Source organism: Numenius arquata, chromosome 1, assembly GCF_964106895.1.
Source record: "Numenius arquata chromosome 1, bNumArq3.hap1.1, whole genome shotgun sequence".
Classification (NCBI taxonomy): Eukaryota; Metazoa; Chordata; class Aves; order Charadriiformes; family Scolopacidae; genus Numenius; species Numenius arquata.
The window spans coordinates 83,849,225-83,875,913 of NC_133576.1; the positions used below are offsets into that span (position 1 = coordinate 83,849,225).

General features: G+C 43.5%; 2 protein-coding genes across 2 annotated transcripts; both read left to right on the forward strand.

Moving 5' to 3' along the window:
- Positions 1–4,502: 4,502 nt before the first annotated feature.
- LOC141470414 (2-oxoglutarate receptor 1-like) lies at positions 4,503–5,534 on the forward strand. Its single transcript, XM_074156432.1, has one exon. The coding sequence runs from the start codon at positions 4,503–4,505 to the stop codon at positions 5,532–5,534; it is 1,032 nt and encodes a 343-aa protein (XP_074012533.1).
- Positions 5,535–25,383: 19,849 nt separating this feature from the next.
- On the forward strand, positions 25,384–26,358 carry LOC141470574 (2-oxoglutarate receptor 1-like). Its single transcript, XM_074156707.1, has one exon. It carries the CDS (start codon positions 25,384–25,386, stop codon positions 26,356–26,358), a length of 975 nt encoding a protein of 324 aa, XP_074012808.1.
- The last annotated feature ends 331 nt before the right edge of the window (positions 26,359–26,689 follow it).

A 26,689-nucleotide genomic window follows, 5' to 3' on the forward strand; every position in this document is an offset into this window, starting at 1 on the left:
ATGCAGTAATTTAAAAAGGTATATTTATTAAATAATTCGAGCCTGATTCACCATTATATTATGCAGTACATAATTGTTTGCATTTCCAGGTTCACATCTCTTATCATCATGAGAAAGTAAATAATAGCTTCAAACAAGATATGAAATTAAGTTCAGTGTTGGAAAACGTTCAAGTTCTTTTCAGCCTCATCTAAACATTTCTCTCTCAAGATAATAACTTTCCCACCTGTTCACAGAAGTTTGCAAATATTTAATTCAAAATCAAATCTGGAATACTTATGCTTTTGAAAGTGTTTTCTTTGTGGGGAAAAAAAGGAGGGAAAAAAAAAAAAAGATAGAAACCTGAAACTGGTGTGAGGATTACTGCTTTGAAACAAGGTGAAAGTCAATGGAGCACAGTTAGCCCAAGAGTCAAAACCTGTTGAAAAGGAAGAGGGAGAGAAGATCAAACAAAATGTGTAAATACTGGATCTGTAGGAGAACTCCACAAGGTCATAGTCTAAGTTAGCACCACACACTGGAAGCTAATTCACCCCGTAAAATCTATAACTACCACACCGTGATTACTCAGGCACCTCTAGGTGGGACCATGCCCCTCACTGTTCACTGCGCAAAGGAAGTAAAACCCTTGTTGTAGAGCACCCCAGAAGGTGCCGGTGTCCTTCTTCCCTCTCCAAAGGGAGAGGAAATTTCTGCTAGCCCCTTCTTGAGGGTTGGCCATCATATTCAAGGAAATGGTGGCCTGTCTTCTGCTTTATTGCCTGGGTATTTGGAAACTGTAAAATGCTCCAGATCACACAGCAGGCTGGGTATTTTTTCAAACCATATCCAAAGGGAGCACATAGTTTGAGTTCCTTCCTAGGCTTCTTGATTCCTCTGACCTCTGCACAAGTCATGCCAACAAATAAATGTACTTCCCGTATAGTATGGTCAGGATTGTTGTCTGGCAGAGTCATGCAATCCCTTTCTCCAGCAAAGTCCTTCTCCAGCCAGGTTGCCCTCACAAGCACATGGTCTTAGATACCTCTCCCAGCCACAAGACACAAGCATGCCCTGGTTGCACAATCCCTTCTCTTCTCAGAGCCAGGTCCCTCCCTGCAGAAGGGGCAGCTGATCCCACCAAGCTCCCAGTTTGGAGAGCATGGGTACCTTCGCCCTCCTTGAGAGGCAAGGGTTTGGCCTCAGCTCCCACCATCCACCAAGCCCTCTGCAGGGCAACTCCCGGCAGATCGAAACCCTGCTCTTCCCCCACCTCTCCTCCCATCTACCACCTCTCCTGCACTGTGCTCTGGGACTCAGGGAGCAGATACTCCTTCAGGCGGGCACTGCAGTGGTGCTGCTTCTCCCTGCCTGAGTGCTGCTGGCCTGCCTCCCTCGCCAAGGGCTGGAAGCGCCCGTAACAAACCGCTCCGGCCAAACCAGACAGGTTACAGGCAGTCCCAACTGATTTTGCCAGTGACACAGAGCAGGTGCCCACGTCCCACGCAGGCGGCAGAGGCCAGACAGGAGGACAGCTGACACCAGCACGGCCCCTCTGCCGGGGACGTGACAGCTAGAAGTGAGAGGGGTCAGAGCTGCTCTCACTCAGCATCGTGGAGCCCACACCACCTTCACCTGGGAACGGAGTCAGAGCGTTCCTGCAATCTGCCCGATAGCCCGGGGGGTTGCTACGGCTTTCCCAGGCAGTCTCACCACAGAAGCCTGTGGAATTCAAAAACAAACTCTGCTAGCTGGAGTAGGGTATTTAAGGAACCAGCTATGAAGAGGAGAGAAGACAGCACCAAGGATTTACAGGTAATGCATATTGTGATTCAAAGGTGTGAACTCAGAGGCAGGGCGAAGTGGAGAGAGATGAGCAAAGGGTTACAGGATGATGGAAGCACGGAACAAATTAAGCTTATCTGGTTGGATGCATCCAGTACTCAAGTTAAATCCACATACTCTTTCTGCATGGAGAAGCCTCCCTGAATTATAAAGGGTAAGGGAAGGGAAGGAAGGCTTACATTTTCATCCCTAAATATATCATTTGTGTCTCTTAAATCTGAGCCAGTGGAAGAGTCGAACACTGTGAGCTGAATCCTATTTAATTTATTCAGCAACACATCTGTGTGAAATATAGTCCAATTACAGGTACTAGGTTACTTTGCCATGGCTGGGGCCATTTGGCTTTTATTTCCAGCAGGCTCTAATTAAATTACCACAATGCAAGAGCAGACAAGTTTCCTTTATACGTGACTGCAATTAAAGACATGCAATCACAACATTTTTTAAAGTGACTCCAATCAATTGGTTACAGTAAAGAATACCATGTAATAGAGCAGTGACTCCACCGTTAAGACTGAAAGAAGGTTTCTATTTCAATAATCTAGTTCCCTTTTATTACGAGTTCTGCTCTTGGATAATTTATTTAAAGTTCATTATGTGTCTACAGCATATATCATTTGCCCTCAGCTTGGGCTGCAGAAGTCCCATTATGGCCAATTACTTAGTGTGATAAAATCTGCCACAGTACAAACTGTTCCTTAATTAGATTTAAGTTTTGTCTAAATTCTATTTGTAATTCAGACAGCAAAATAATAAGGCTGACAGCAAAGACTTGGTGTCTCCTTTCTTTGCTCCCTGTGGTAACCTGTTAGGTTGGATGTAATCTTAGGGTAGCTCAGAACCCAGACCCTGCATCTGTGTGCTTTTCTTGCAATACTTGTCCCCGCTTCGCCTTTGCTTAACCGGGGCGTAGGGGGGTGGCCTGGCCCGTGGGGGAGTTCCTCCACCCAAATACAGCCCTATCAGATACCTCACCAATAGAAAAGGTGGTGGCTCCGAAAGCATCTAAGAGCCTGTGACTGTTAGTAGGGACTGCGGCAGCTGAGTGCCACTGCCGCGCTCTTCGGTGATGGTAGTTATTTGCTCTCCAGCCCCTGTAAGTTTGCTGCAGCAGCACACTGGGTGGGGGGATGGGGGGGGAGGGGAATATAAAAAAAAAAAAAAAAAAAAAAGCTGCTGATAAAATGATAGTCCTACAAAGCATGAAGAAAGTGATGCAGGGAGAAGCACCCAGCCGTGCCCTTCAGCCGCGCACTGTAAACACCACGGAGTGCACCGCCCCGCCGCTTCCAGTGGCAGACAGCACGCCGTGACCTGCCACCGCAGGATGGGGCCTTTGCTGTTAGCCTGGTTAAACATTAGCCGTACCAGAGGCTTCAAGCTTGTTTGGGGATGATGGTATCGCTGTGTTACTTCTTAACTGAATTAGAGCCACTGGATTTATCCAAACCATCCCCTGCACCATCCCCAGCCATGAGAAGAGGTTTGAAGCTGGTTTGCTCTTTAAAAACAAATGCCAGTGATTGGCACTCATCTCCTCAAGCTCCAGCTTCAGTTTTCAAAGTGTTCTAAGTATGTTTGAACCAAATGTTCTACACAAATTTGAATTCAAATCCTGCAACCTGTCTCTGTGAGACCTCACAAGTGAGTGGGGGTAGAAGCTACATCAAGAAAATTTGGAGTGGAACAAGAACTAGAAGCGGTGATTCAGTACAATCGATTTTAACAGACCCAGGCCACACTAATTTGAGGATGGGCACCATCCTGTAAGAAGTTGCATTCCTCTGGAAAAAAATTAAGCTAGAAATTTATTCTTTTTTTTTTTCCCATCAAAACATTTACTCCACTTTAAAAGAAAGAAGGCATTCACACAAATTCACTTACTGGATGCCATGTTAGCACTTATTTGCCATGTACATCAGTGGCCCCATATTTTCTGTTCTAGAGACAATATACTGGGCTACCTTCACTTCCCTTGAATCCTGCTCAAGTCCCATACTGCATCTTGCAAATGGCTGCTTTGTGCGGTTGGATGAATTTACTCTGATGTTTCAGAAAACTTCTAAGACTAATGTCAAAGCAAAACGCCATTTAAAACTTTTACAGGGATAGAAATTTACATAGCAGCTAATGACAAGCCTAAAAATAACCTATTTCTTTGCAACATCAATCTTGTTAATGAACTAAAAGAATGAAATATTCCTCTATCAGTTGTTTCCAAAGGAGCAGGGAGAAAAATGTTAACCAACTCCAGTATCAAAAAGAATATGAAAACATTTCAACATCCACTCTGTTTTCCACTTAATTAACAAGGCTACAAATAGATTTATGGAGCAGTTATGGTCTGGACATTCTGCTCTATACTTTTGGTCAGCAGCACAACATGACTAGTCTGTTCTTCTTTTCCACTTGAACCCTGATGAAAGCAGAAAGTGAGCTTTATATACCAAGGGGCACACATCACACACTGTGAGACTGGGAATCCCTTACATTAAAACTTCATTGTGTCTGTGCAGACCATTCCCTGAAAATATATTTTTTAAAATGAAATTGTATCTGTCTCTATATGGACATGATAAAAGCTATGGGCTTAATGGGCTATGAGAAGGTCTTACCTGTCAGTGAACACTAAATATTTCACAGAATTTTCTCTCTTCCTTAAGTCCTAAGGAAAAAACATGAACACAACAAATGACAACTTAGCCAACCCCACCACCTGGCAAGACACTGAAGGTGATTTTCCCAACTGCAGTGATGTGGAAGTTGGTCTGAAGACTTTGTACCTTCCCATGATGTATAGCATCATCTTCCTGGTGGGCTTCCCAGGAAACGTCATTGCGATTTGTGTTTACAGCCTCAAGATGAGGCCTTGGAAGAGCAGTACTATAATAATGCTGAACCTGGCTCTCACAGACCTGCTGTACCTCACCAGCCTTCCCTTCCTGATACACTACTATGCCAGTGGGGAACACTGGATATTTGGTAAATTCATGTGCAAGTTCATCCGCTTTGGCTTCCACTTCAACTTGTACAGCAGCATCCTCTTCCTCACCTGCTTCAGCGCCTTCCGCTACGTGGTGATTGTCCACCCTATGAAGTTCTTCCACATCCAAAGGAAGAGGTGGACAGTGGCAGCTTGTGTAGCCATTTGGGTGATCTCACTGGCAGCTGTCAGCCCTGTCAACTTCTTGATCTCCTTAAAAGAGGCACAAAACAGGTCTTTATGCCTTGACCTTACCAGTTCTGAAAACCTGGGCACAATCAGGTGGTATAACTGGCTGCTGACCGGCCTGGCCTTCTTCTTGCCCTTGCTAACGGTGACTCTGTGCTACGTGCTCATCATTTACACCTTGGCTACCGGGCCCCACACGCGGGCTTGCTACAAACAAAAGGCTCGCAGACTCGCTGTTGTCCTCTTGGTGGTCTTCTATATGTGCTTCCTCCCCTTCCACATCTTTCGGGTGGCTCGGGTTGAACTACGGTTGTGTCCAGTCAGCTGTCAGGTGGAGAAGCAAATCCACTCCGCCTACATCATCTTTCGGCCACTGGCTGCACTCAACACATGTGGCAACCTACTACTTTACGTCGTGATCGGAGGTAACTTCCAGCAGGCCATCCTCTCTCTTTCAAGGTGTAAGTGGAACAAATACGTCCAGCAGCCCAGGAGCAACAATTCCATGACCAAGTCAGAGATCGCGTTAAAGTTATGAAGGAATCCCTTGAAGAAAACCCAGCAAACCCAGGACGGCTTTGCTGCTAAGCTCCTGTGAAGGCAGGTGTGTTGACATGGTAGCAAGAAGTGCAGCTGGCTTCGCCCTCTCCCTGCACTACAGCAGTTGTCAAAAAGCTGTCTCGGGAGCAGGTTTATATACACCTCTCTTAGCAACCGAAGAAAAACAAGTTGAAAAGCAAAGATTGTAAGCCACCTCGAAGGTGAAATTTAAAACCACCCAACCAGACTGTTTCCAAAGACATTTGGGAAATACAGGGTTCTCTCACTGAGGGATTTGCCATTGATTACAGAAACACAGAAGTCTTAGTCTGGACATGAGAACAACTTCCATTGATTTCAGCGTTGTCACTGATGTAGTGCTTTGTTTGTTACAGCCTGAATGAAACGCAGCAGATATTGTCACGGTTGCTGAAACCACTGAATTACATACTTAGAAAGCACCTAGATAAATCAGATGTTTTCAAATTAGATGGACTCGATGAACTTCAGCACAGGGCACTGAGGAACTGAGTGGTGAAATCTCAGAGCTGGCCCAGGGGAGAATGAGAGGAGTACCAGAGAAGGACATACATGGTGAATAAAAGCAGATATGTGTATATATATATATAAATATATATCTATATAAAGAGATAGATATCTATGTAGAAAAGTGTATATATCCATGGAAAAAATGGAGGAACAAGGCATTAACAGTCATGCTAATGTTCATGTCAGAAAAATAGTGAAACAGACAATCGGATGATAAGTCTACAGAAGATGAATACAGGTGAGTACCAGCCAGTATGGACCTATCAGCTATGTACAATCCCAGGTCATTCTGATTTCCTACTACAGCAAATTAACAGGATCTTACATGAGGGAAAAGATGATGTCATATATCTTGACTCCAGAAGAAGTTTTGACACTGTCTGAGATGACACTTGTGTGTGTGAGCTAAGGAAACAGTCTGGAGGAAACTATTTTTGCTGGTTACAGAGTTGTGCTCAGAGTGGAAATATTAGTCATTTATTATCAGAGTAGGGGGAGCCACTGAATGGGGAGTTCACCAGTCTGACCTGGGTTTAGGAATATTTAGTGTTTTCCTTAACAAATTGGATGATGTAATAAAGTCGGGCTACTATATTTGCAGGTGACATGAAGCTGAGAGGACAAAATTAAGTTGACAAATTGCAACTATGGTCTGAAAAAACACAGGATGCTATTAGACAGTAACAGATGCAGAGTTCTATGTTTAAGTAGAAATAATGAACTGTGCAAACACAAAAGGAGAAAAAAACAAAACCATTTGGGTAGCAGTTTGGCAGAGAAAGACCTGTGGTAGATGCAATGCTGTGGGTGTATAAATAAGAATATAACGTGTGAGATTTGTGTAGCAGCCCTTACACTCTGTAGCGTTGCTACCCTCCCAGCTGGAGCACCATGTCCAGGCTTCAAGGCTGCCTTTCAGGGAAGACACAGATGAGAGGAGCGTGGTAAGAGCACTCAGTGAAACATCCCAAGGGGAAGGAACCGGGCAGAAAACCAAATGGTATTCAGACCCCTGAAGGGCAGATATCAGGAAGGACTTTATCTCAATGATGTGTGATGAAGCCCTGGTGAGGACAAGAGAAGCCTCCACAGTCATGTGTCTCTAGGAGCAGGCTAGCCAGATGCTGCGCAAGAGGGACACAAGCCTGCCTGGCTTCTGGAGGCCCCTTTTGGCCATGAGGCTCTGCGATTAGGCATGTGTTGCTGGTGCTAGCAAAACAAGTGGTGCCCAGGAGCATCGCTGGCACCAGAGCTCATCCCACCATGCTGCCACAGCTCTGCTCGGGCAGGTAATTGGCCGGCAGCAACCAGTGTACTGCCGGCAAAGCCTGGGTATCTGCTGCGGGTTAGCACCATGCCCCAGTGCACACAGGCACCTAAGTAGGACAAACAATGACACCATAGTGTTTGACATGCCTTGTGGATATTTAAAATGCTTTATTTGGTAAAGGCTCAACCATCACATACATCTTTCAGAAGCAGTGCCAGAGGACCTTTTGACATGTTTTCTGATTATCCTCTTCTGTATTATTGTCAAAGTCTGAATTTTACAGGTTGCCACTAGATGGTGATCAATCATGGTCAAGCTACCTGGTTTCACATAAGCATGGTTGATTCAAATCCACACATTACACAAATACACAAAATGATTCACATGAAATAAATCTTTTCTGACATGGATTCATAACAACCCAGCTCTCCAACGTGGTCAAAAACACACTGTACACTGTACTCTCTCTCCCACGTAAGTGAAAGCACAAGATGTGTCTACCACTCACACATACACATCTGAAGAAGTGGATTAAAAATTGTCTTTTTTCCTCTCTCAGAGCATTTTTAATTCTTGTACTCAGAAGCTCTTCCTTCTCAAGCCCAAGCTGAGCTTATCACACACAAGCAGAAGCTCTTCAATACAACTACACATACAATATAAAATGGAGCAAGCAAAAGTAGAATGTGTGAAATGGAAGTGTTCAAGGCTTTCTATCTCTAACGGCAAGAGTGCAGTCCCACAGATTCAGTGACTTGGAGAGGGGCTACCTTTTTGCCTCGTCCTCCTCCTCTCTTTCCTTAACAAAGCTGTTGTTTGCTTGCCTTCTTCCTGTCTCACCTGCTCATCCACCACCTTTCTTCTTTTAGTTTTGGCTAAACTAGCTGATTTTTAAGTGCCAAATTAGATTAGGAAATGATCCTGGGAGCCATAGTTTGCTGGTGGGGCAAGAGCCTCCAGGAGACGGGCAGTCACATCTTCCAGTAGTGTGGCTGGGTCTGAGAAAGGAGGAAAGCTCAGCCTCAGTGCAGGCGTATTTAAAGCATTCAAGGACTGCTCAGGTGTTCTGCAGGACTGAGAGATCATTATCTCATGCAACTCATTCCTTTTGCGTACTGTGCAGGGTGACATCTCGACAGCTTCTATTTTTAGCATCTGTTAAGTTTACTGCAGAAACAAAGATAAGTGCTTCGATTGCAGTAAACAGGAGACACTTTCCAAGCTCTGTACCCAGTGTGACAACACAGCTACATAAATTACTACACTCTTGCAGGCTAATTCACAGCATAGTTATGCTCCGGTAACCAGGCTTCTGTCAAAAGTCCCTAGTAGGTCTGTCTGCAAAGACAGTCATGTCAACTCAAGCAAGTTGCTCTCTGCCTGGGAACACAGAGGGACCACGAGAATAACTTTGCAAGGTAAACCTCTCAGGGGGATGTCAACTCTCATGATGCTAAAGATGAAATTTTGGAATTGCTGACTGCTTTTGTAGACATGTCAAACCTTATTCTTCACAGTGACTCACGTACTGTCACAGAGTGTAGCAGAGCTATTTTCTACCCTTAATTGTACGGGAAGGCAATCAGCAATTTCTTTTTCCTTTTCTCCCCAAATCATGTGTTCCCATAAGAAGTGAAAGCAGAAGACTCTCCTTGTACTCAGATCTCCCAAGGAGCAAAAATACTGACTGTAATGCTCTGCATTAAAAAAAATAAGCTATAAAATCTCTCCTAACCTGGCCGCATCTACCAGCCTTTCAAGCAATTCTGTGTCATACTGAACACCTAAGAAGAGAGTGTGAGGCAGACTGCATGCAGCATCAAAATGAATAGCTTAGTGAACAGCTTTCTCTAGAGAGAAAGGCTAAAATAACTTGAGAACAGTCTACTCGTACAAGGTCTGTCTTGGATATGGACGTGAGACAAGGCTGCAATTTTATCCCGAGGTAACAGTACGTGCAGTTGGGATGCTGCTGCATTAGCAGTACAGTGTAACTGCGTGGTAGTGATCCACCACACGCAGTGGAGGGTAGTGCCAGGCTCACCACTGAGTCATTTAGACCTCAGATAGATGTTGTCATTTTGCTGATACAGCTAAACCAGCAGAATAAACTTTGAATGACTGCTTCCATCTGTCGGTATTTTCTACTCTGAAAAATGCAGGTTGAGTGAACCTAAACTTTAAAGCAGGAAACAATAAACGAACACATCGCTATTCAACTCCTACCAGCCCCAAACTGTATTTGCCTTTCCCTGCCAGCAGAGGAGGACAGATGTAAAGGGAAATACTTTGTGTGTTCCCTCACAGCTCCCTTAACGTTTTGGAAAGTAGAGGCATTCAACGGTGCCAACTGTTGTCACTTCAATGTAAAGGCCACGCAATCAAGTCTAGGAAGGAATAAAAGAGTTTACCCTAAAGAAAATTTATTTCAAGGCCTGTTTTCTGAATAGCAACTGGAAAAGAGCAGTACTTTTGACTAAGGTGTCTTGCTGACTTGATGCCCTAGCCTGCTGACTGCTGCGGTGGAGAGCAGAGTGAGTCGGATGCCTCCTAAAGCTGGAGAAAAAAATAAATTCTTGCTTTTAGTCAGAACTGTACTTTGGGGCCCAGAAGGAGAAAAAGTAAAGTAGGTATACACTGAGCTAGGTGTCTTTCCAAAATAAAATTTAAAGCTCAAATGCTGATTTTTTTTATAACACGCAGAAGCAACATGATTTTTCAGGGCTGCTGCAGGCAAGTATAATGCAGAGTATGTTTGATTAATCATTGCTAGAACCTTAAAAGGCATTTGAATTAAAAGGTATTTTATCTTCTAAGATCTCTCCTTGGTTTCTTTGCTCCCCAAAATGGTTGATATCAGTGATTTCTAAACCAGAAGAGAGGAGGTTGCCTGGAAGCTGTAGTACTGGGGGTGGTCTCCACTCTTACAAGGAAAACAAAGTTCTGAGCTGCTTCTTTTTTTTTTTTTTTTTTTCAAAAAAAGGAAAAGATGTGTTTTTCCAAATTACTTTATGGATTTCCTTTTACTTTGTAAAATATTGAAAGAAGGTAAGGCGAAGAAGAAAGAAATACAATTTTGTGCACAGACAGACAATGCCATACTGAATCTAATAAAGCAAGGTAGAAGGTATAGTTCCTGGACACATCTTCCTTCACGTATTTTCATTAAATATGGTTGTATTTCCAGCACATTTTCTACTACCCAAGTTGGCAAATCTGATACCAGGTTGCTTGGTCCTCCACTCTCACTTCACCACATCCAGCCTGTTGCTCAAGACCCATCAGCTTTTTGGAAAAATTATTAGGAAATTCATTCTGTGCCCTTCTAATGGTTCTGCCAAAATCTTTGTGGTTCCTGTTTACCCCCGATTGGCATGAGCCAGTTGGCTGCATTCCAGGGTGCTTTCAAGCCAATTCCTGTGTATCATCTGGCAGAATTTTGTCAGTGGATCTGTGACAAGGTACTTTGGTATTACCACAAGAGCACTCTGTGATATTCTCACATCTCTCCTCCAGTTTTCAAGGACTTTCATGGTGCCAGCCACTGTGCAAAGTGATGCCCTGGACCTGCAGCTGACAGGGCTAGAAGACACCTTCTTCTGCAGGGGCCTCAAAGGGCATCCAAGGTAACTCCTCCTGCTCTGTTCTTGTTACAGGTCTGTTAAGCTGGGCAAAAAGGAGGTGACGGCACAAAGTGGGGAAGCATTATGAGTGGATTTATTTCCAGCCCCAAACGATCCCAAAGGGGCAATTTTCCACTGAGTGAGGCAGGCTGGCCCAATCACTTATGGCCTCAGCAATAATGAAGAAAACCTAGCAGACAGTGGCATACAAATGTACTGTGCAACAATTTCAAGCCATAAGTCTTCTTGAAAATTCCTTTTTTCCTTCACTTCACGATGCCTTTTATCAACGGGAAGTTATCTTAACAGACAAGGCAGAAGCACCTGCCTACAGGAGTTTCCTCACATTTACCTTTCTGCTAGTAAGCTGCTCTGAGATATTTATATATCGCCCCTATTTTACAGGTGATGAAACTGAGGCACAGTGGAGTTAAGTGACTTGCCTCCGGTCACAAAGCAAATTAGCAGCCAAGCAGGGAAGAGATCAGTTCCTAGCCCAGAGCTTTTACAAAGTGCATTTTAGGCTTAGGGTAAGATTTTCAAGGGAGTCTTGATTGCTCAGTTGTGGCACTTCGTAATAAAAGTTGAGTTAGAGCAGTGTCTGCGCTATTCAGGCCCTGGTTCATCCCTAACGTTGTACTCTGCAACTGTGAAAGGCGCACTTTTGTTTTCCTTCAGAAGTTTTGGGGAACTAGCTCTTTATCACCAGAGTTATTTGGCTACCACTGCGTGTGATCTCAGCTGAAAGCCAGTAATTAGCTGTGTTCATCTCATTTACAGGTTTGTACCAAGTACTTGTTAATTTGGAGGTTAACACGAAATACTTGCAGCATATAGGAAAACCTTTCAGGCTAAAATGTGTGCATCGCACCACAGGTTGGGAAGTTGTTCTCCGTGGGGTGTAAAAGGTCAGAAAGAGGTTCCATAACTAGCAAGATGCCTTCACCTGAGGGGCAGGGTACCACGGCTCACCATGTACGTATTGCCGATGCTGGGAGAGCACACGGGTCCAGCTAACCCACCTCAGGGCCAGCCCCTCCCTCCCTGGCACACCCTAGTTCAGATCCACTGGCCCGTGTTCTACCTTCAGGTACGGAAGTCAGAAGTTTGCTTTTACTGGCAGAAGGGAAAATGGAGTTATGATGCAGGTTTTTCACGTTCCTTCTAAGTTTTCATTCTTGCTTCTGTTCAACATGATTAATACTGCTATACTTACTTATCAGAGCTAAATATTTGGCTGACAAACACCAGTGAAAATCTAAATCTGTCCCTCTACAGGGAAAAAATCCTAGCAAACATAACCCCCATCCTTTTTTTCCCAAAATGCAAACCTGAATCTCACTGAGGGAAGGGAAGAACAGCAATGGGGCATCGTGTTTGCTGGAAACACCAGGAAGATGGGTCCTGCAGTAAGTCCAGGTAATTCCCAAGATGCTACAGCCTCCCATACTCCCTCAGCTGGGCTCCGCAGGTGCTATAATTCAAATTCCCACTAGAGGGTAGACAAAACTCTTCCATTAAAAGGATCACTCTGGAAAGCATAAGTATGCGGGAAAACTGTCTGATTTGGTAAAGGAGGTCTGGACTGGAGAAGCAGCAGAAAATAGGACAAGGAAGAACAAAATGATGTTCATACCACCCGTGAGAGCAAGGTGGGAGCATTGTTCCAACTTTCTCTAAAGAAACACAATCTCTAGTTTGTATCTTTAAATCAAATATAGCTAGAGTGGCTATGCGGTTATAAACATGTAAATCATAAATAAAATACAGTTGATCTTTCCCCTACGGATGTTATCTTACAAACAGTGACAGGAGCCAATTTAGTATACCAAACAGTTATAAAGGATAAATGCAGGGAGCTAGAGTTTATCCACTTTGGGACAACAGTGAATTCTCCCCCTCCTGACTGCCAGAAATATCAAACTGTGGATTTATATCTCTCTTTTATTATGACCACTCTACTATTGCAGGAAATAATGGCTTGCATTTCCTCCTCACACATTTCTCCACTGCTGAAATGCAGACAAGGTTTCTCTGAACCTTGCTGCAGGAATGGAAAGTATGACTGTCATCAACATGTCGTCTTCTTCCTGGTCTCCCTGAAAGAGCAGATCATGCTCCAGGTGAGCCTGACTGTCTCAGGGAGCTCCTTGCATTGCAGGTAAGGGCACTGGGAAAGAGATTTTCTCACCACACATCCTACTTTTCCAAAGCAGGCTTTCACACTGATTCAACAAGACCAATGCTAGAGAAGCCAAAGGAATTCAGAGTTTATTCTCTAATTTAGTTCCAGATCTACAAAGATGGCCTAAGACCCAGAAGCACCACCTATATGAGCTAAATGGCATTTTTGAATGCTAAGCAAGGATTTGGTTTTGTCTTCTAAATGTAACTTGTTTATGCTGACAGAGGTAACAACCAAAGAAGACCTATCAAAGAAGCGGAGCTCTCAGAGGTGTTCCTGCAGCTGGGACATCTCCCTCAGCTAGGATAATTAAAGAATTAATTAACTGTACTTTGGAAGACCGGCATGGCAATGTTTGCTACCACAAGTGCTGCACTATCTCGTCTGCCCCCTAAACAGATGTGGGTTTTTGAAAGGAAACCTTGCCCTTCTGTTCTGGATGGGTCCCATCTGCTGGTCCCATATAGTCTTGAGGGTGGCAATGACTCTCTCTCCAAAGTGAGCTGATGAAACTGGATGAGACATGGCACTGCAGGCAGTAGTATCCACAGTTGTCACATCAAAGACTAAATAGGAGGTGTGCCCAGAGAAGGATTACATTTGTGGCCCTAATGAGCCAAAGAAAGGAGCCCTTCAGGCAGCAGCATGTGTTTTCACTGCTTTTAGGCATGTGAATCCGTTGCAAAGAGATTTTCACAGCACAATATTGGGAGCAAAGGAAGAAGCATTAAATCTGAAAGACAGCCATGCCAAATGAGGTTAAATTATGTATTCTCTGTCTGACTTGTACTGTAAGGTGTGAATGATAGCTCTGCTGGACACTGGCATTGGCTAAAAAGAAGTAGCTAGTATTTGGCATAGGGCTGCATTTGGTGTCTGCTAGACTATTTCAAGAGATCACATTTCTCTATGGTTATCGATACGTTTACCACCTGTCCTTGCCATGATAATTGGGAGAAAAACTTCAAGCGATGTAGATCTCATGCAAAAATCTCCTGTCTTCACCACTCTGAAAAAAAAAGTAATATTTTGTTGAAGAAAGAATTATTGTTATACAAAAGCCTGTGACAGCAGGTGAAAAGTAGAAAATCTCTCTTGCAGGGAGTCAAGAAGCTGGATTTGGTAAGGAACAGATGGATCTCAGCAGATGTGCTCTTTCACCAAGTAGTTGCCTCAGGGGGGCAGTTGATGTCAAATTTTGTACAAAATTTCCTTTTCTTGTATGAATTAAAGATATTGAAATATAGAGAAATGACCTTTATTCTGGGACCCTCTTACATATTCACTTGTGAGGCCTTCACTTTGAAGGCTGTTCCATCAATTTAACAAAGCTTAGACCACACACCTAGCTTCAGCTGTACAATAAGTGCTGCCTGTTGCTGTCTTTTGGGAGTCCATGAAATGCATCATCTCATCAACACAAGTTTCCACCCTAAAACTTTCTGGTCCCAGGTGGATGAGCTAGAGATACTGGAGGCTGAAATGGCCAACTAAGCATCTTCCAAACCAGGTCTTCAAAGAAAGAATAAACTATATCACTGCTGAACCCCTCTTTCTATTGTTTGCACAGCCCTCTCTGGTAGACAATTTATTGATAGCATTTTTGATTCTCAGATAAGTAAGGAGACCTGTCAGCTATGTGGGACTTTCATAGGGCAGACTTTGGCCTATTCAGGGGCCTGGTTGACAGAGTCCCTTGGGAGGCAGTTTCTACATTATGTAGAAAAAATATTTCTACATTAACAACAAAAGGAAGACTAAGGACAATCTCTGTCCTTTATTGCATGTGGGTGGAAATATAGTGACAAAGGATGAGGAAAAGGCTGAAGTACTTAATACCTTCTTTTCCGCAGTCTTTAATGGTAAGACCAGTTGCTCTTTGGGTAGCCAGGCCCCTGAGCTGGAAGACAGGGTCAGGGAGCAGAATGAAGCCTCCATAATGCAAGGGCAATCAAAATGCTACAGGTGAATGTCTTCAATCTATCAACGATGTTGGCAGAAACCAAGTAGGCAGCATCCGGGCTAGCTACCCAGCTAGCCAAGCAGTCCCAGACAGAGAATGGTGAAGCCAGTGATGGTGGGATGGAGAGGGCTGCTGCATTGTCCATCAGGATGGTTCAGCAGCACTCAGCTACTTTCTTGGGATGGAGCAGATTTCTCTCTAGAATGTTCTGGGAGGGGGACACAAAAGACACAAAACTTGATATTTTGCTTCTTTTCTCAGATTTTGCACAGAAGCCAGTGCTTCTGGGAGCTGTGTTTGAGCTGCTACTCCAGGCACAGATAATATTGATGGGAGTTTCTCAGAGAGAAGCACAAGGCCCAGTTCTAGGATGTTTAGCATGGCAAAATTTTCCATCCAAATCCAGATTATGCAGTGAGCTCATCCTTATTATATTCACTAGTGATTTGGGCAATGGAGTAGAAAGTATACCCTTTAAGAATGCAGATGACAAGTGAAGGGACTGCCGGCATGTTGGCGGACAGCATTAGATTCAAAGCAATTTACAGAAATTGGAGAAATGGTCTGAAAAAAGCAGGATGCAATACAATGAGGACAAATGCAAAATTTATGTTTGTAGGAAAATAAGCAAAACTGCACAAATCTAGACTATCTGCTTAGGCAGCAGTACCACAGTAAAGAATCGAAGGGCTACGCAGGTTACAAGCTGAGCATCAGTCAAATACGTTGTGCTGTTGTGAAAAGGGCAAACAGCAGAATGGGACATAGAAATAAGAGCACAGACTACCAGGCAGGATGAGTAACCCTTCTGCTTTTGGTAACTTTTGCCTGGGTCTGGTCTGGTCTGACACTGCACTTCGAGAAGGATGGGGACCTGCTAGACAAGGACCAGAACAGAAGTTCAAAAAAAAAAAAAAATCAAAACAAGTTTGTGGGACCAATAATTGTTCAGTCTAGGAGAAGCACCACTGAAGGGAAGATGGTGACCTTCACACATGTGACCTCTATCCAGAAAGCAGAATTCCTTCTTGCTAGGACTAGATCGGGAAGATGTTGGAGATGAGGCAACATGTCCTGTGGGCACAGAGAAGCAGAGTATTTTGGTAGAAAGAAGATTTTAGAAGAGGTTGGAAAAGCATCTGCAGGGACTGCCAAGGATATGCTGTCTGGGGCAGCAGATGGACAGCATGTCCTGAGGAGCTTCCTTCTGCCCCATCTCCTGCAATGCTGTGGACAAAATCCCTTTAAATCAGGACAGAGGATTTCAGGAAAGTCAGGCATCTCGCTGCACACACCAAAAAAATTCTTCAGAGAGAGGAGGTGCCTGCCCTCGGTTCCTTTCAATGGTTGTGTCTGGAAAGCCAATGGATTAGATGCTCTGTTGGGGTGAATTAACTTGGCTCCAAAGCCAGTGGCAATGCACCAGTTTACACCTCCTTTGAATACGATGTGCGAAATCTGATGCAAAAGCCTGGTTAGCAACTCCCTCCTCAGGTTCCAGCAGGCCATCAGTCACGCCAATATGCAGCAGGAGATTTGTATGTTGGCAACATGCAGAGTAATGGCTAAAATACCTGGCCTGACCCCAAACACCCTAATCACGCAGTGCATTGTGTTTTTTATATCCTTCAATGCTTTGTGTCGTTTCAGTTTACCACAAATTATTAAACAGTCCCTTTTGGAAAAACAGAAAGCCAGGGTCAAGTGCACAGAGCTTCTTCTAATTGTCTTTTACTTTCTCACTTTTCTGGAGAAGTGTAATCTTCTGTCCCATGGTGATGTGACTTCTTCCATCTCCTTACTATTGCAAACTTTAATAAGTACTGCCACAGTGTTTAAAATAGGCAGTGCCAGCTCTGAGACCAGTAACAAAAATACATTTCATCACTATACTGTACCACTGGGTTTACAGAGCTCCAGCAGGAACCAGTTCAACCACAAACGGTAGCAAAACGCTACTTTGCAAATCATGTGACTCTGATTTTCCAGTGCTCCACATTTTTTTTTGCATTTGGCCTATATAAACCAATGCAGTCAGTCCACTGCTCTTTCTTCAGAATGACAGAATGACATTCACAGCACAGACGGAGATCTCACCAAAGCCCAGGAACGGCCCTGAAGCTCTTGGTGAACGGTAGCATAGAAAGGCAAAGCAAGAGAAAGCCTCTGCAGAGAAGAGCACCTCTCTTCCCTATATTTGATTTAGATGAGCACAAAATAGCCACAGGAAAAAGGTTAGATTTAAAAAAAAAATATGAAAGTATGAATTCCACCTGCTCAGCTTACATGAATTATCTCTTTGAAGACTGTTTCGACAGCCTGCACTTCCACCCAATCTGAATAGTTGGAGAGCCATTTAATTGCCTGAGGATAATAATACTTAGCATTTAAGCATAATTTAAAGAGCACAAGACTCTTTCAAAGGCAGTGAAGCTGCATGACTCTGGGGGTGAGGCGGGCAGAGCAGCTGGGCCAGCGGGGGGGAGCAGAGAGAGCTGCCTTCAAGCTCCCATGCTGGTAGAGGGGTTTCTGTACCAGAAGAGATGCAATGGGAGGGCTTTGGGACAAGGAACCTGAACACCTTCCCTGTTTGCACAGGTCTCTCCTGGAGAGCAGGGGAGATTTCTCTGAAAAATACAAGACCTTTGACTCCACACACAAATGACAGGTTGCAGGGCATTTCCTTGCAGGTTTCTAGTTTTGTCTATTTTGCCACTGTGGTCAAGCAACCTCCTAATTTCACTTTGACTGAGAATTATTTCTACATATTGCTTTATGATCGTAAAACTCTAGCTGATAATTACCTCACCTTATCAGAAACAAGTGCTAGTAACGCAAACAACAAATTTAGCAGTTTATAACTTCAGTGATTGTCTGAAGAAAAGAATTAAAAGAAAGAAGCTTGGGAGCGAAATGATGCTTTTTAAATATTAAGTGTATCCTACATGGCTGAGCTCCCTTCCCTGTCCTCCTTGTGCTCTTCTTGGCACCAGTCCCGCTGGAAAGGCTCATTTCTGAATTTCAGCAGGCGGGAGCTGGGCCCAGAAGGAGACCAGCACAGTAATGGTGACCCAGGGTCCTCCTGCCAAGAGCCAGGCATTAGCTAAGGGCTCATGTTAGCTGATGGAATGGTATCTGGCTAATAGAAAGGCTCATCTTTGCCTGTGTATATTAAATCCATGTGTAGAGGACTGTGACAGTACAAGTCACTTTCTGAAGACAAAGCTTTATTAGAGTGGCTTAAGGCAAAGGGCAGACTTTCCTTCACTTGCCACAGCACCCTGTGAACAAATTGCAAGAGCAGCAGCACCACAACAGAATATATTTTCAATGACTGAAAACTTGCTTGTACGCTGGAGGCCACATTAACAGCACCCTTTGCTGAATCCTGTACTGACACATTGCTGGAAGCCAAGGATGTACACCTCATCTCACAAGAATTTAGAGGCTGCTTTGTCTTGGAATTGAAAAAAAAAACCAAAATAACAAGGCAGCAAATTGGTCCTCTCTGTTTTCAGACCGACTAAGCTGGGTCATTTTCAGGAAATGCCCCATTACCTAAAACAATTACAACTGTTGTCACATCTCTGATGAGTTTAGTTTGGCTTTTAGTGTCTGCTGGGAAAACTTTAACTGGCGCAGCTGCTGTGTTTAAGGCCACTTCATAGCTGGGTGCTCCTGCAGCCCTTTTTATTCACCGTTTATGGTCTTGCCTGTGCTGTACCAAGGTACCTGAGCACATGCTGTCTTTGAGCAGGCAAATGGTGCCATTGTCTTTCCTCTCCCCACTCCCCATGGGGCAACTTACCTTCTGAAAGTTCAGCACTCATCTAAGGGCTGCAGTAGATTTTATCTTCTATGCCCTGTAGTTGACGAGCACCAATTCACTTCAAGGACTAATATTAGCCACAAAAGAGTGCCTCTGATCCATCCATACAGGCTATTTTTGGAATGGTATCGAACTACTTCTGCTCAGCTGATGTGGCAGCAGCATTGCTTATAGTCTAGATTATATATGCAATTTTCCTCAGGTAAAATATTCCTTTCCAGAGTTTTCATTAACAGTCTCCATTACCTACATAATTGGATGGCAGCATTTAACTGTGATTAATTTAGAGTTACCATGCATTTGGGGATTAAAAAAATGCTGCCCTTACCAATCTGTCTCAGGGGAGAAATACGAAGGGAGAGCCGGAGCTGATTTCCCCATGTGATGAAGACACACCGTATTAGTCTCAACAGAACTGAGTATCTCCCAACCGTGGACTGATAACAACTGTAATTAGGTATTCAATCACACACAGAGTAAGATCAGCCAAACCAGTGTATGTCTGCTAAGGAAAATAGCCCGTGGAAAGATTATGTTTGCTGAACCAAAAGTAAAATGTATAATGAAAGCTCTTAACACTCTCGAGCCTAGCCCTTGCCCAACAAACTGCCTATTTTTCTACACAGTTATTAATCAGAGCTATCTTTGCCATTTCTACTGTGCTGCACCAGGTGCTGTCATGCCCAAAGGTCTGACTTTGGGAGGAGTCTTCCACTCATGCCTGTGGATTTTAGATCAGATCATATGAAATGACAACGGCCCCTGCACTGGATGACCCTCATGCCTACAAGTCTTAATTACAGTCAAGTTCAGTGGTGATGCTGAGACACTGCAAAAAGCCCTGCTACGACCTCTTCTGCCCCAAAGCCTGTAAAAGCTAATGGCCAGCCCTTTCGGAGGAAAGAGGCATTGTCTGCAACCAGCCACAAAGCAAAACGAAAGTATTGCACTTTATTCTTCACTGCTGCATTTTAGCCTGGAAGTTTTTGAAGCAGACTGTGTGCTCCAGGTATGCAAACTCATCTGTCATCCTCTGCATCCTGTTCACTCTGCCATAACAGAAAGAAGAATACAATAAGAAAAGACGATCCTACTCGCATCATGCACTCTGGGATAACTGACCCAGCCTACAGTATAAAGTTTTAAGAGGAAATATTTAATTAAGAATACTGCCACCAAATCATTCCAGTTTTCTTTCTATACAGTGACTAAACACATGAACGCTATAAGATTTTATAATGTTTGTTTCAGGAAAGGTGCAAACAACTAGCTTTTTGCTATTGGATTACTGGTCTTGGCAACTCTTCTCAATACTCATCGAATTAGGGAAAATGGCAGCCCATCTGATAAATCAATGCATCCTACCTGGAAGACTGTTGAAAGAGAGATGAGTGCTGTGTCTGGGGAGACCATTGCTGGAGACTAGCTTCAGCTGAGGGTGGCTGTTTGCTGGTAACGGCAAGAAAAACACCACTCTACAGCAGGAACCCACCATGCAACCTCACTGTCAGCGCAAGCTAGTCTACCTCTGCTGTCTTCATCTTGCCCCTGGTCACAGAATCACAGAATCTTCATGGTTGGAAGGGACCTTTGAGATCATTGAGTCCAACCATACACACAGACACACACCCAAAAAAAAAAAAAAAAAAAAACCAACACAACCCAACAATCTTGGGCACTAGAGCATGCCCTGAAGTGCCATGTCTACACGTTTCTTAAACACCTCCAGGGATGGCGACTCCACCACCTCCCTGGGCAGGCTGTTCCAGTGCCTGACCACTCTCTCAGTAAAGTAATTCTTCCTAATATCTAATCTAAACCTCCCCTGCCGCAACTTCAGACCACTTCCTCTGGTCCTGCCATTATTCCCTTGGGAGAAGAGGCCAACACCCACCTCTCTACAACATCCTTTCAGGTAGTTGTAGAGGGCAATGAGATCTCCTCTCAGCCTCCTCTTCTCCACGGGTCCATGAGAGGACGCCCAGCCCTTCACCAAAATGCAAGAAAACTAACCGAAGAATAAGAAAACTGGTTTGTTTTCAATCAGCTCACTTATCCAACACATGCCATGACAAGTGCTGGGGCCGTTGAAAACGTGGTTTAGGATGAGAGGAGGGAGGTGGTGCTGCCAACTCTTTTGACAGCAGCCTGCAATTAGAGTCACTTAAGTGAACTGTGAAACTACAGGGTGTTTTGTTTTCCCTCCAGTGCTGGTAGGAGGAGCAGAGTGAGGATAGCCTTAAAGCACAAAAGGCCATGGTTTTGGTAAGGATCAGATTGGTCTGCCCATGGGCAAACTTTAAAGGTCCATGGACATGAGGTGGAGAAATTACTGGTAAAGAGAAAAGGCCCACAGACTAAAGAGCTGAACGTCATACTGCAGAATAAGCCTTTATTCATAGAGATCCTACACCATGCCAGGCAAGCAATTTCAATTAGATATTCACAATTGGCCCTTGTTAGTTTATCCATAATTTCCCAAACGCTGACATGAGCCCCTGGGCCAGTCACATGGCTGCAATTGAAGCCAATGTTTCCAAAGGTCCATGTGCAATGAAGAGTTGCTGAAACCCTGGTGAAGGATGCAGGGAGGCTGAGGGGAGGTTGGAGCCACGTGGTCTCTACAGCTGATGATGAGACAAGATTTGGGTACGCTAAGGACCACAGCTCGGTCTCCATGCAGAGCAGCTCTGCATGAGTGACCTTCTATTAGTCACCCTCTCTTGAAACTGGTCTGAAACTGGGTGTTTTATTTTGTTTCCCTGCCCAGAGTCAGATACTCAGAGGTGACCCCAGTGCCTGCTTGAGACCCCAGTGCCCCAAATCCTGGGCAGTGCTGGGCTACGGTGCCAGGAAAGCCCATTTCTGCTTCACAGAAGGCACTGTCACCGCCAAGGAAGGATAAATACCAGCCATTGCTGCACAGGTTTTCTATTGCTCAGGGTTATAATGGATTAAGTAGTGGATGCATTAAATGATCCCTAACTATAATTAGCTCCCCTTGTGCTTATAACACTACAGCCTCATACAAATGGTTTCTAATGACACATGCAGTGTCTAGGAACAGGGTAATAGCTATTTAAACAGTTGCTGATCCCTGAGCTGGTACACGACAGTGTATTTTACAATTACTGAGAAACTTCGGACATTTTTTAAAAGTGCTCTGGGCATTGACCTAGAGAAAAGCTTGGTCAGATGAGAACAGAGATGATGCCCTTGTCCTAATGGTAACAGATAGATAATGTGCTAGTTGTCAGACATTTCTGCTGCCCCAGACCTGATTGTCCCCGCTACCACTCTTTCCCTGCAGTATGATTAGCAAAACAGATAGCTTTCTTCCAGCTCATGCCTATGATACAGGCACTCAAGGAGAGTCAAGACAGTCTTCCAAAAAATATTCTTATCTGTATGGTTCTCAGTAACTACACTAATATACATAATGTTCAGAAACGAAAGCTTTCTCGTTTAATACCGGATCATAAGCCTCATCAGCGAGTAGGACCTATAAAATGCACCAAGGCCAAAAGGCTGCTGGCCGTGCTGGGCAGCTGGGGCCTCTTTGCATCAATGAGGTTGCAAGCTCGGACACTGAAGCCAGCAGTTTCAAAATTCAAGATCCTATGACTTTTTTTTTTTTTTTCTTTTTAAATAATAATCTCTTTTCATCTTGTTCCTCAAGCTAAGGATGATAATGAGATTTTTATTCAAGAACAGTCTTTTGGTTCAAGAAGCATGGAAAATTGCAACGCTTGTGAATCATGAAGCCCGAAAGCAAAGACTCAAAACAAGTTTGCAACTTCAGCTACCCCAGTAATAACCAGCCAGTGCTAACTGTAGATATTTTATTCACCAAAAATAAGCAGCAAGTTTACCAGAGTTCCTGAAAAGCACATCATGCCAAAAGAAACCTTCATTTCTTACACGAGATGAAAAATGTACTTTGTTAGACATCTGTTTCTAATGAAGACAGTATGTCATAACGTTTTTCACCTGACCTTGAAATGGCAACATGTCTTATTTACTTTGGTGATCAGGTTTAACTTCACAGGAAATGCAGAATGAATTTAATTTTCTCTTTTATAAACACATGCACGCACACATACACACTAATTTAAATGTGATCCGCTGGTATTTGAATACTAGAGGTGTACTTCAGCACGCAGAACTGCTGCCAGCAAAGCATGGTCTGCCCACTGAAAGCAAGACAGCGTGAATGACAGAGGGCAAAAGAGACCTCATACAGCCATCCAGGTCTAAGAGCTGATACTTGAGCTGGTAACCGAGGTTTTCTACCAGTCTCCTAATTTACAGCCACACGGAGTCTCAGTCTGCCAGGGAGTGAATGTATATGGTTGCATGCCATACTAAAACCTGCTTCACTCACTGTAAGTAAGACATAAGTACATTTCATTTGCAGTGCTTTTTGCTCAAAGCAATATCAAAGGGAGAAGCAGAATTGCAAGTTTTCAGGTAAGCAATATTTCTCCATTTTCAATTTGGAGGGTTCAGTGAAGCACCGATCAGCAGTGCAGGAAAACTAAACTGGAGATGAATCAAACATTCTAGAAAACTTTGTCAAACTTGAAATATACCAATGAGAGGCATAAATGTGGTTGACAGTGGTATCACCAAGCAGCAGAAAAGAGAGAAAATGTCTAGCTTTTGTCTGAATGTAAATCTGGATTTCTTTAAAACAAGCTTCATTGCCTTTACCTAATGAATCTTTGACTGCAAAGCTGCTATACCAGAGCTAACATTCATGTTGAAAAGCATTAGTGTTTTAACTAAATTATGGGGAGACTGTTCAAATTTCTCTCTGAAGAGCTCCTGAGTAACAAAGTGATACCCATCTTTCTGAAATAATTCCTGTTTTGTCCCAGCTTTAATGACTGGCTTTGTCAGAGAAAATTTGTCATGTTCTACCAGTCCTTAGGATAATGCAGAAACATTCATGCAAGTAACAGGCTAAATGCTGTTAACTGAGTCACTTCAAAACTTAATTCTATACACAGAATTTCCAGGACCACAATAAGGTACACTTCTGTCTTCTTCTTTTTTTTTTTTTTTTCTTTTTTAATGCAATGACTTCATCCTGGATGTCCAATGTAACATTAGTTTACTTACAGACTGTGTTTCTGGGACAAGAGAGAGGAATTTGGGCTTGCTAGAATACTGTCTAGCACTTTATGAAGTCACTTTAAAATATTTTCTCAGATGGACTAGGTTAAGATCTGGAGGAGTGGTGCCCACCTGAGATGTTGAAGACCCACAGTGGTACACCTCTTGCCTCCCTTGAGACATCTAAAGGTTAGACACGCAGGTCTGAACTAGTCACCTTGGGCTGCCTTTTTCATCAATGGAAAGAAATAGGTATGCCAAAAAGAGTAAATAATTTATCTTAGAAACCTCTCTTCTAGGAGGATATATAATGTCCTGGAGGATTCTACAGCTCTCCCTTGATGAAAAAAGGGGAGATTAGGATGACTAGTTCCACTTTAAGCATCTAACTTTTTGATATCTGAAGTTAGATGTGATGATTTTCATCCTTGGGTACCATTCTTTCAGGTTAAAATGCTGCCAAGAAAGGTTATGGCTTGAACTCACTGTGGAGAGATCCAAATTGGCCATGGCAGATAAGAACTTGGTCAGAGACAAGTCTATCTAGTTCCAACTTGCACAAAATGGGAAGCAGGATCAATGCCTTCACTCAATACCTGTGCTTCCCACCTTCCCTCTGTGCTTTGAGAAACAGTCTTTAATCTTTTAAATCATTTTTATGCCATTATGAAGCTTGATTTTTTTTTTTTAAGTAAACATTCATACAAGTTTTATACTCTGATGACCCCAAAAGAGTAAGATCATATTCAGGGAACAAGATATGATTGCCAGGTTATGGGAGCACCAGGTCCTCAGGCCTGTATCTGAACCTAACATCTTTTGGTTTTCATGAAGAACAGAACAGCATCTCTGGTTTTATGAGCACAAAACAGCAATTAGCTCAGATTAATGAAGATAAGATGTGGGTATGTCTCCTCTTTCTGAAAGGCTAAGACTAATTCACAGTTTTGCAAAATTTAAGTCCAAACTCTCTCTAGCTTCCTAAATCTGTTCTTTCTACTCCTGAAGGTTTGCAGATAAGCAGTAATGTCTTCTTCAATTTAGAAGGTTAAATAAAGCAGGACTAAAATTAATCATTATGAAAATTAAACCTAAAGGAGAGGGAAGGGTGAAATTAAACAGTGGAGTGAGGTTATCTAGGTCAGAGCTGGGTGTGTTAGCAAATCCTTGTTCCCTCCCTCTACTATGCCTTGTCAAACATACAATGTGTGCCCCAGCCACAAAGGATTTATCTGAATATATTTGTCCCAACCAATCAATTAAAACTAAACATCTGATTTTTGTAAAGCTTTAAGAAGATTTCTGCAAAAATGGCATCTGAACATACCGGCAATTTCACTGCTCCGCCAGGCCACGCAGACCCGTTGACAAGCTGCAAAGATGAAGATTTCTTACAGGTGAAATCCTATCTCTCCGTCCTTTACAGCCTAATCTTCCTGGTGTGCTTCCCGGGGAACATCGTGACAATTTTTGTTTACTTTATCAAGATGAGGCCCTGGAAAAGCAGCACCATCATTATGTTAAACCTGGCTATCACTGACCTATTATACGTAGCCACGCTTCCTTTCTTTATACACTACTCTGCTAACGGAAATAACTGGATTTTTGGAGACTTCATGTGCAAGTTTATTCACTTCTGTTTCTACTTCAACATGTACAGTGGTATTATCTTCCTTAGCTGCTTCAGCATCTTCCGCTTTTTTGTAATTGTCCACCCAATTAAATGCTTTTTTGTTCAAAACCGGAGATGGGCAGTGGTGACTTGCATAGTAGTTTGGATGATTTCCCTGGTGGCCATCAGCCCCTTGGGCATCTTGATTGCCACGAGGCATACACAGAACAGGACAATCTGCCCGGACCTGGCTGCTGCTGAGGACCTTGACACTAGTCGGTGGTATAACTGGCTGCTGACGATGTTTGCCTTCTTCTTGCCCCTGCTGACGGTGACTCTGTGCTACGCGCTCATTATTTACACCTTGGCTACTGGGCCCCACACGCGGGCTTGCTATAAACAAAAGGCTCGCAGACTCGCTGTTGTCCTCTTGGTGGTCTTCTATGTGTGCTTCCTCCCCTTCCACGTCTTCCGAGGGATTCGGCTGGAGCTCCGAGTACGACCAGTTAGCTGCCACTTGAAGAACACAATCCTTTTAATGTTTATCATAGCTAAACCTTTGGCAGCGTTAAATACTTTCGGAAACTTACTGCTCTATGTAGTGACAGGAGACAACTTCCAGCAGGCGATCTTCTCAGTCCTCAAGTTTCGGACAAACAAGAACTTGAAGTAACAGGGATTGATGCCATAAAAGACTCATGGAGAAAGGGTCCAAATCTGCTCTCAACCAACCAGGCAAAACCTCCTTGCCTGTCAGAGTACTCAGCTTAACCCTGCCAACACCAAAGGAGCGACAATCTGTTTTGTATTTTGGAGTTAAAAATTGATCATCAAAAGAGAAAATGTATAATTTTAAATAAAACCTTGAAATAAAATACTAAAGTATTATATGTGAAACTTCTCAGAAATTTCTCTGCATTTGCTTTCTGAATCCTTGGTATCTCTTTTGGAGAATGGCCAACAGTTCCAAAAAAAAAATAGTTGCTTATTAGAGGCAGGTACAG

What these genes read in the sequence shown, in the direction of transcription:
- LOC141470574 (XM_074156707.1), top strand. Translation starts at nt 25,384, where the DNA reads ATGGCATCTGAACATACCGGCAATTTCACTGCTCCGCCAGGCCACGCA.
- LOC141470414 (XM_074156432.1), top strand. Translation starts at nt 4,503, where the DNA reads ATGAACACAACAAATGACAACTTAGCCAACCCCACCACCTGGCAAGAC.